The sequence below is a fragment of the Cucumis sativus genome, chromosome 7 (genome assembly GCF_000004075.3).
Source record: "Cucumis sativus cultivar 9930 chromosome 7, Cucumber_9930_V3, whole genome shotgun sequence".
Lineage (NCBI taxonomy): Eukaryota > Viridiplantae > Streptophyta > Magnoliopsida > Cucurbitales > Cucurbitaceae > Cucumis > Cucumis sativus.
In genome coordinates this window covers 11,561,391-11,572,602 of record NC_026661.2, presented here as the reverse complement: position 1 = coordinate 11,572,602, position 11,212 = coordinate 11,561,391, and the positions used below count along the sequence as shown (strand labels likewise).

Sequence of the window (11,212 nt, the reverse complement as noted above, 5' to 3'; positions counted from 1 at the left end):
GACAATCCGTGGTTATGAAATACCATAAAAATAAATTCTAAAATCACCTTTTCATCTTCACGTTATAAAACAAGTCCAAAGACAATTTCCAAATCAAACCGCTATATAGTCAAAATGTAATTACCATGAGTAGCAATTAATTGACATTGTCATGACAAAAATCTTGCGCTCACTATTTATCGAATAGGAAATTTTAAATAAGCACTCTAATGATTGTTGTGCATCCTTACCTTAATCAACAATACTCCAATACAAAAATCTCTATTAATTTTTCTAACTAGTGACTTTTGGTGCTTCATTCCTCTATTTTGGTTTTTGTCTCAGTAGTTTGGTTTCTACATGAATTGATACTCCAATGGCATGGCTTCAAACATTCTCATATTTCTATATCATTGTTCGTCATTGTAGGCTTGAGAGAATAGACTAAATTTTATATATAGACTAGAACAAGCTATGCACGTCAAATGTTAGGTTTTATTAAAAATTTAAAACAATTTTTTATAAAAAGAAGTTATAATATTCATTTTTTTATATTTATAAAAAAAGTAGTTTAGAGTTAAAAAGAAATTTCAAGTTTGTTGGAAGTATTTGCTTATGTTTTTTACCCATTGCTAATAATATCTTTTTATACTAATAACCATAAGTTATTAACTTTTTTTTAATGACAATCCATGATTATGAAATATAACAAAATCAAATTATAGATTTACCTCTTTATCTTACTTGTACGTGACCTGATGCTACAATGGCATGACCTCAAACATTCTCATATTTCTGTATCATTGTTCATCATCACATTTTTGAGAGAATGATATTTTTCAATTAACATAATGAACTTTATATAGTGAATGAAATTTGTAGAATGGAAAGAGACTTTAGACGTCAAAAAAAATATTATTGGTGTGAAGTGTCTAATTAACGTAGTTAGTGGATGGTTTTATTATCGTTCTTATATTTTAGTTTTTATAAAAGAGTTTTAAAATGTTAAACACAGAATAAAAAAGAGTAATTGCAAAAATAGCAAAACAATTTATGATAATACGGTACTCGTCATTACATTTTCTAAATAGTAAAAAATAGCAAATTTAAAAGTAGATAACCCTCCCATAGCCTTCCAATAATCGTTTGATAGTCACCAGATAACATATTTCATATTTGCAATATGCAAAAAAAAAAAAAAAATACTACGAACTGATTTTTAAAAATGTTTTTGTAATATAATGCAATTTTCTAAATAAAAAGTGAACTTTGAAATGAACCAAAGAAAGGTGGGTGGGAAAAGCAGTAAAAGTTAACATAAGTTAAACTCGTTTGATTAGGGCATATTTTATAAGAAAGCATGAAATGAGAATGAGAATTAGAAGACAATTTTGATAACACCTGCCACGACGACTACTCGGCTATGCTGTTTTTGAAGCGCTGACTGGTCTACCCAATAGTAGGAGTCCACGTCATAATCAAAGAAAAAGGATAAACAGGACACGTAATATTTTCTAGAAACTTCGGGAGAACGCGTTGAGCATTTACAATAAAAGACCCAAATTCAAATTAATTTCCTTTTCACGATCCAATTTTATTATACGCGTGGCGTGAAGAAACGGTCTCACGCCAATTAACACCGACCTTTCGCCTCATTCATATTTCCCAGCAATTTCCCTTTTTCACACAAATATGTATTTCTATAAATATAAATCCAACCCGCCCATGCTTTCTCATAACTTACATTTCTCCATTTCCATCATAATTATATCTGTGCAATTCACACCTCCATTTTACGATCTTGATTCTTTACGTATTTTCCATCATCATGAGCCAATATCGCAACCAAGAAATTAGCAGTAAGTATACATTAGAGTTTATTTTTTTGGTAGTTTAATTTCGACGGCGCTGTTTTTAATAATTTGAAATTGGTTTGTCTTGTGGTTGCAGTGGGTTATCCGGCACCACCACCGTCGTATGCGGCGGGGGAGCAAGCGAAAGAGGGGAAGTCGGGGCCTTATGTTGCAGCCCCGCCTCCGGTTGGATATCCGGTGAGGGACGGGCCACAGTACCCTCACCAAACTAATTTTGACGCTCAAACTCAATCTAGAGGAGATGGGTTCTGGAAAGGATGGTTAGTTTCTTTAAATTCCATTTCTTTTTCTTTTTCTTTTTTTTCAAACAAGGAAGTATATATTGTTAAGTTGATTGTTTGGGTAATCAAACTAATGTGGAATTTGATGGATGTGTGTGTTTTTGTAGCTGTGCTGCATTGTGTTGCTGCTGGGTATTGGATTGTATCTTTTGATCAGGATGCTGACTTAGCTACCATTTGTGGGTTGTTGGTTTTGGTTGAGATGACACCCAGTTTTTTCAGTCTTCATTAGTTTAGTTTTGCTCTATTTGTTATTCTTTTATTATGTATTATATATAATGTTGTTTATGTATCGCCCCCTCTTGTCTTTTTGGGGCTTTGTATTTTCATCTTTATTCCATACTCATTTTTTGTATCAATAAATAATATGCATATTTTCTTGTGCAATAGTAATACTATTCTCTTTTCAACCATATTGATATTTTCATCCAACCCTAAACATTCTCTAAATTCTCTTAACAAAATATTGATATTCCATACTCATTATATGGTATACTCAACAACTGTGCTTGAAATGTTGTAGTTTGTTAGATGTCCTTAAAAGAGTTCTTCTCGTGTTAAGAACCTTTACATCGTCCCAATGAGTAGTGAGTTTCAAGCCAACAAGGTGGGTTCGATCAAGGTGTGATTTTGGAACGCCCACTCAAAATGTGACTTGTCTTCCTATTTTGATTCCAAACTACATCAATATACAGACTTTAAATTATATTAGCATCAAGGGTAAGTCATCCAATATCATTGTCCTGAACACTCATTTGAAGTTTAGCATCTACAAATTTAGATAGCATATAGTTTTACATTTGTGTTATTGTTTGATCCATAATGTATGTAAACAAAACTATTTCATTGAGAAATAGCAATATACATTTCTTTTGTACGTGTAGACAGATATGTTGCGTAGAGAATAAATATATCATAAGCTACAATAACTAAATTGTTAAATGACAAGAATTTTAGAATAGAAAACCATTATCACTAATGTAGTGTAAGCTTGTTACATTCTAGTGAGTGACAAACATTTTTACTCTGTAGATTTCTTTTATACGAAAGTTGTTATTTTAGTTATCAAGTTGTATAAAACATTTAATTTGAAGCATACATAAAAAATTAGTTTTAAGATTTATTAAATATATTGTTAATAAATTCAAGTATTTAAAAATACGTAACAAGTTTGTAGAATTGAGAACTAAAATAGTACACTTCAACATAAAAATTAGGAATTAGTTTATTACAAAGTCTAAGCGAGCCAGATTTACGAACTAAAATATGCAAATTTGTTTAGATTGTGTTTGAGCAAAATTTAGTTTATGTTTGATTATTATTTACTTATTAAAATTTAGTTTTCAATTTCAATTCTTTTAATTAATTTCTTTCTTTTGCCGTTGAATTTCATTTTTTTTTGAAAAACTCATGACAGGTCATCATTTTTTCACAAATTTTATATTTCGCTTGCCATTTATATTTTCTTTTTTATTTATTAATCCTAGGCCATCTCGATGTAGTTAAGACCCAAGATTGAATAATTAAAAATAAAAGTAATCTTAGGGCATCACAGGGCAATGTATGTCCGAGATCGAATAAATTAAAAGTTGAATTCTTTCATCTTAGACTATTTCGGTGCCACTAAGGTCCAAGATCCAATAACTAAGGGAAAAATCCTTTCATCTTGAGGCGTCTCAGAGCAATGTATACTTAAGATCGAATAAAATAAAGACATAATTCTTTCATCCTGGACTATCTCAGTGCCACTAAGACTGAGATCCAATAACTAAAGACACAATTCTTTCATCCTGGGGCATCTCGAGGCATGATATGCTCGAGTTCGTGCATCAAACTCTATACGATTGTGTATCGCGTGCATGTGGTACATTTATCACTTGTTGGCTTGGTAATTATGATATTTTACACTGTGTGCCTATGCTTTTCTATTTTCAAAATTGTTCTATGCAGTTTAAATATTTTGCAAATTTGTTATAATTTTTAAAAAGTCCCTTTTCTAAATTTTGGTTATAGTAATATATTTTATTTTAGTTTTTTTGGAAAGATGTTTTAATTTTCTACGGTTGATATTAAAATTTAGTTTCCAATTTAAGTTCTTTTATTTTCATATTTCAATTTTTTTCTTCTTAAAAATATGTTTTTAATAGAGAAATTATCAAAAATAACAAATGTTACTGTTCGCGCCAGATTTATGAAGAAATTTAATTATTGGAGTTGAACTTATGTTTATATGTTAATTTGATGTGATGTGGTTCGATCTCTAGTATTTGATCATCTGTTTCAGTCTCAGTTGGATGCTTACGCTTGATTTGAGGAAGCAAAACACGTGATCTTATTGAAGTTAGAGTCTTGAAAGAAAAAAATTGTATCTTCAAAGGAACTTCAATCTTTAAAAGTGGTCGGCTTTAGGATTTGGGAGTTTTCTCGCTCTTGGGAGAATTATCTCTAGATCTTCTAAAGTCAGAATTTTTTGTCTTCACAAATGAAGAACTCCTCTATAAAATCTCTGGTGTGTTAATTTTGGTTCAGACTCAACGATGGTTAATGTTTAAATCCTTAATCTTACGCGTTAATCCCTGTCAAATTAGAATTTACATCTTCTCGCCCAACCTTTCTTCTTGACAATTCCATTATTTGAATAGTTTTAATTGCTTAACATAATTTTTGAAGATCTTAATGCAATAACTCCTTTTGCGGACTACCCACCTTTTCTCACGAAGACTCTTTCTCTTGTAAGCGTTTAGATTTATAGGTCTTATCACAAATTCTTCTTTTCTCAAAAGTTTCTTGCGAACCAACCTCTTAATAGCAAAACTTATACTTAACTATATTAGATTTTATTACTTAATCCTTTTCGCGGATTGATTCAAATGTCAACTTCTTATCCAAAATGCAAATGTAAAAACACATAGCCAGATTTTCTTTCCTATACTTAAATTAGAAACGAGTCTCACATTCAGTCAAAAAACAGTCCATCATGTTGATTATGTCATACTCTTTTGTCTACTCCACCACCCCTTTGAGCACTTCTACATGGAGACACTTTTCCTAAATTTCACCAACAAAATCCTTCACCATTAAATCATAACATTCATGTAATTCTAGTTTAATACAAGCAAGGTCACCGGCTTGCTTGGCTCGAGATGTGACGTGATGTCTTTTGGGATTTATGTCCTAAAACTTGTAGGTTGTAAATATAATTCATTGACCGTTATTAATAAAGTTTTATTATTGTAATAATTTTTATTAATTATATTATTAGTTTTGTCTTAATAACTCAAATCCTATAAACTAACATCCTAAGTTGTTTAATGAGTCTTGAACAGTATGTAGAGACATATGGAGATAAATGTTCGTGATTAGCTTAAAGAGTCTGTAGTATAGGGATAAGACTGGGTACCTTATCCTGGTAACACTATGGATACGAATCACTTTATATTTGATACAAACACAATGATCCAATGCGTTTGTGTAGTTGACATGCTAGTGTGTATATCCTATGCAATGAGATTGCATAAGATTTTACCGCGAAATAGTAACCACTAGATGTAATTCCGTTAACTAGTTAAGTTTCTATTTCAATAGGATGACCTAGGTAACTTAGTCTTAATCTTGAGTGTATTATAAACTCCTGTTCACGAGGGATTGTCCTTTGATTTCTATGGGTGAGAGTGACCAGATCGCCGACTCAATAAGCTTATCATTTTGGAGATCAGATCGAGTGAGGAGCTGAAAACATAATTACACAAGATGAAATTCTCTCGTTCCTTACTTTAGGGTAAGTAGATGAGTGTTCCCTTAAATGGTGTCTCTAGGACTTTAACAAATGACCCTTACCCTCTTTTTAACACGAGATGAGTTTATGTTTATTGGTAGGACTATAAACAAGTTGTTAATTAGAGAAGCACTGATATTTAAGGATTAGAGGTAACCCAATGGTAAAATGATACATTGACCCAACTATTGTTACAATCACTCGTGAAGAACTACTTACTGTTATTGGTCTATATTCATGAACATAAAAATATATCTACAGTGAGAAGACTTCAGCTGTGAGTCTTTAGTGGAGTTTACACACAGTTAACGAATATTGATTAATGTGGTTAATAAGTTTAGCCAATTAATCTCAAATCATTGTAGCTTTTGATTGGTAGGTTCATTAGGTCTCCTTCCTAGCTCAAGATTTATTTATATTGGTTGTAATTTGAAATGTTTAAATTTACTTTGGAAATTAGTATAATGTATGGTGATACATTATAATATAAAGTTTATCAAACTTTATTATATATATATATATATATATATATATATATATATATAATTTTGAGATATGATTCAGAATTAATTTATGAGAGATAAAATATTTGAATGAGTTCAAATATTAATTTAATCGAGGTTGATATTAAAAGTATTGGTTACGAGAGAAATTTATATTTGAATACGATTCGAATTTAATTTAAGTTAAATATAAGATATTTAATTTAACTATTAATTAATTCTCAATTAATTAATACGTTAGTTTTACTAAATTTAAATTAATATAAATCTATAAGATATTGGAGAGATATTCGTTCAAATAAGATTTGAATGAAATATTAATGAAATATGAATTAATTAATTGTATTAATATAAACCTATAAGATATTAGAGAGATATTAATTTAAATAAGATTTAAATAAAATATTAATTAAATATGATTTAATAAAGGGATATTTTTAAAAATAACAAAATAAATTATAATATTTTACAAGCTGTTGGATTTTATCACTATAGCATATCAATGACTATCAGTGATAGAATTTGCTATAGGTTGTAAGTATTTTATAAAATTTGCTATTTTTGAAAATTTCCATTTAACTAATTATTAACTAATTGATTAATGATTCATTAATTAGTAGATTTGAAATATATATTAATTTAATATTTGTTAAATTAATGGAATCTCCTCAACTCCCTTTCATATTTCAAGAGGGAAAGAGAGTTATAAATATCTAAAAGATAAAAGTTTTCTTTTAATGATTTAATAAAAAGAACTAACGCTTTGTTCTTTGAAAAAAAAGTGTTTCTAAACCTTTTCCATCCCAATTGGTTCCCACAAACCAAACTCATCTTAGAGGATAGGAAGGTCTCCGACGGATAATATCTTCAATTAGGTGGTTTGAAGATTTAGAGACGTCAACGAAAATAAGTTCTCTATATCTTTTAAATTAAAAGCATGATTAGTTTTTATTTAGAATTTTGATTCTAAATTTGACTAATGTAATGGTATTTTGGGATTCCCAAATTAATTTGAGGAATGATTCTGTAAAATCTTCAGCTGCCATAAAGCTTTTATTCCTTCAATGTCAGCTGAAGCCATTCATATCTAAAACAACTTCAACTGGCCCTTGACATGAAAGCATGAAACATCTGCCAGCGAAAGTCTTTAAACTTTGAAATATCTGAAAGCCATATTGTAACCCATTTGAAATGCCTTTTATAAATACCAAGTTAAATGTCCAAAACATGGAGATATAAACTTTTAATAAAACACACTTATACGTTTTAACACATCTAATCCTTTCATGATTAAAAACTAAATTGTTTGGCAGCAATATGTTCAACACACAGATACTCATAATTTGTACCTAGAAAGAGGAAAAACATTTTGAAAGGGGAAGTCAAAAAATTTAGTGGGCAACGATTTTATAAAACAAGTTTCATAAACAATTTAACATAAAGCTGAAGCTTAAATACATTTATCAATAAACAGTCGTTTCATAACATGATACTTGAAATATTGAAACATTTGCATTGCTTTTGGATGACAATGTGCCATAGCCATAGGTAGTATTAAAGTACATCTTCATCCGAAGACGAAACAATTGATAGAAACAACTTTCACTGTAATCCTCCTCCTTTAAGGCATAAATATATACCCTTCCTGATGGCTCATACACTATAGATTCATCAACCGTACCATTAGTAAGAAGTTAGCCATATGTATACAATAGGTCTCATGAAATATTCGGGCTAAGAGAAAATATTTGAAAACATTGAAATATTTCATTTGCTTTCATTAGTAAATCATTCAAACATAGTATAACTTGAAACATCAGTTCAATAAATATTTATCATAAACCATATATTTGAACAATAATTTGGAAATCGTGTTTTATAAATCATTTCACAAGCTATTGTTTGTGTAGCTTGAAACCATGTTGAATAAATAACTTTAAAATCAATGTGTTACTCACAATACTTGAACAGATCCTTGGTCGAAAATTTCTCTAAAGTCTCATTTATATGAAAATTCCACATTTAATCCCTAATTAATCATTTAGTTATGAAAATATCCAAAATTTCCTTTAAAATTTCCAAAATATAACAAAACAGTAAAAAAAAATGGCTCTTCGACGCTCATGGCATAGTGGCTGGGCTTGGCATGCGTGCATGGCTTGGAGGCCTTGCCACGTGCTAACCTTGTTGAGGGTGCCACATGCCACGTGCTAACCTCACAATAGAGAAGGAGTGAATTCTTTCTTGTGTAGTTGTGTTCCCAACTCCCTAATCAAACGAATCCCCAAAATGGTAGGCTTATTGAGTCGGCGATATGGGCCACTCTCACCGATGCAAATCAAATAACTGCCTTCATAGGCAGGAGTTCACAACTCACTCAAGATTCAAGTCAAGTCACCTATGGTCATCTTGGTGAAATGTAGTCTTAACTAGTAACAGTGTTAATAAGAGAGACTATTCATTTTGTGGTCTGATCTTATACAAACTCTTTGTATAGAATACCCCTGCTCTAATGTCTCGACATGAATAATTATGATCAAATCATTTGTAGCACTTTACAACAATTGTAACAACTACAAAGCATGCCGTATTCGTAGTGTCACTAGAATAAGGTATTCAGCTTTATCCATCTACTACAGACCATTTAGGTTATCATTTAAACATGATCCACTTGTATGTCTCCACATACATGTTTAGGTTACATTAGATAACCTTGGAGGTTAGTTTATTGGTTTTGTGGGTTAGTGCAACTAAATGTCAAATAAAATAACACACTTTATTTTATTAGATAAATAAAATGTTTGTATAATATATACAATTACAAACTACAAAACCACAAGATTTAGGGCATCAATCCCAACAGTGACGTTTCAACATTTTTCATATGCAAGCCTGCTAGAGATGAAAATGTTAAAATTGTACTATATGGGAGGCATACCTGTTGAATCCCCGCCCAAGCCTTGTCGTACTCTTTGCAATCTATGCTTTCTTATTGCAATTGACAGTCTTCAATGCTTGTTTTAACAATGTTTTCAATCAATTTAATCATCTTTCACGTTTTCTAAAAATATTTTCCAAGAACATGAGGGGAGGTTGAAGCATGTGTTAAAGTTGTCCGCGATTTGCGGATTTTGATCGGCTGACTTGTTCGTCGAGCTAGAACAAGTGTTGCACAATCATTCACATCGTGTTTGAAGGGTTACGATTGTGACACTGCGCACACAACGTGCACGTTAACCTCTTCTTGTAAGGCCATGCGCATAAAAAATGCCTAGAATCGCCTATATGACATAAAATCATGCCAATCTCACATAAACATGCATGACACCGACCTACTGTCCAAAACTTTATTTTCATCTAGAAAACATGACTTGACTTTGAAAAATCATAGCTTAAAATTCTTAACTCTTTTGACAAACTTTCTTCTACAAAGTTGCTCTAAAACGTCTTAACTTTCTTATTTCAAAATTTCATAATCCAATTCTAAAGGATGAGGTCTGCAACTTTTTGGAAATGGACCTTGCTTAGATTCACTCGAAATATGATCTTTTCACCTTCTCTTAAGCAAAACGCAAATATTCTCGCATCCAATTTACACAGCAGCCCAATCTTATAAACTAAACAAAAATTCTAATCTTTTAGGAATAATTTGAAGTAAAGGGCACAAATGAATTGCGAGAAACCCTTTCTTGAAGTTGCCTATATTTATAGGAAGTCTTGCATGAAACTTTATTGACACCGCCTACTCATAGTTTCCACCTCATGCTTGCATGAATTGGTCTTGACACCACCTACTTGATCCTTTTACACCTCATGGTTGCATGAATTAGTCTTGACACCACCTAATTAGTCACTTTACACCTCATGCTAACTTGTTCACACTTTAAACCAAATACCCAATGTGTAAGCAAAACACCTAGGAGTCCAAAACGTCCAGCTAACCTCCATGACTTCCTTGCATAACATCTTTAGACGCCTAGCCTTTCCAGTGCCTTTCTTGTTGCCTACTAACCTCTATGACTCTTCTTACATAGCTTTGCCGCCTAACTCATTTCATAGTGCCTTGATAACTTCTCAAGTCATCTCGTCTCAAGTCATCTCGCCTAGCCTTCCACTATTTTACTAACCTCTTAATCCTTCTTCTCGCCTAACATCCTCCAAGCTTGCAAAGCCATCCAAAACATGTCCTTGGAGGTTATTCTCATCTACTTGGTCACCTATTGTACAAACAACTAGCCTCTAAACACTTAATCTTTCCAAGAATTTTTACTTCCTATTTTCCTTAAATTTCTTTTTTCAAGATTTAACAAGTTCTAAAAAATCTTTAGAAAGTTCGGGTTTCACATGTCAACTTTTAATTAGTCTCAAATTTAATTATTTGTGTTTTCTGGTCATTAATTTGATAAATGACATGAAATTTGTAATTGACCTAAAATTTCTTATTCAATACCTACACTACATAGAAAAATCAAGTGTAATAAAAGTTGGTTTTTAGTGATTTTTTCCCCTAGAATGTATATAGTTTGTTTTTTATTTTTAATTTATTCTTGAAAAACCTATTTTTAATATTTTAATATTTAAACAATGCTATTTAAATAGTTTGATTTGATTTTGAAATTAGTGAGTAAATATATATCATTTCATCGTTAAAAAAGGAATTGTAAAAAATGGTAAATTTCATAAAACATACAAAAATTTCAAATTCTATTAATAATAGATATCGATATATTTTTACCACTGACAATAATAGACCGTGATAGAAGTTTATAAATTTTTAGTCATTAAAAAAGTTCAAAATGT

General features: G+C 30.8%; 1 protein-coding gene across 1 annotated transcript; it reads left to right on the top strand.

Moving 5' to 3' along the window:
• Positions 1 to 1,678: 1,678 nt before the first annotated feature.
• On the top strand, positions 1,679 to 2,547 carry LOC101212626 (cysteine-rich and transmembrane domain-containing protein WIH2). Its single transcript, XM_011660730.2, has 3 exons — positions 1,679 to 1,838; positions 1,930 to 2,113; positions 2,242 to 2,547. Exons 1-3 carry the CDS (start codon positions 1,808 to 1,810, stop codon positions 2,285 to 2,287), a joined length of 261 nt encoding a protein of 86 aa, XP_011659032.1. The 5' UTR covers positions 1,679 to 1,807; the 3' UTR covers positions 2,288 to 2,547.
• Positions 2,548 to 11,212: the final 8,665 nt, after the last annotated feature.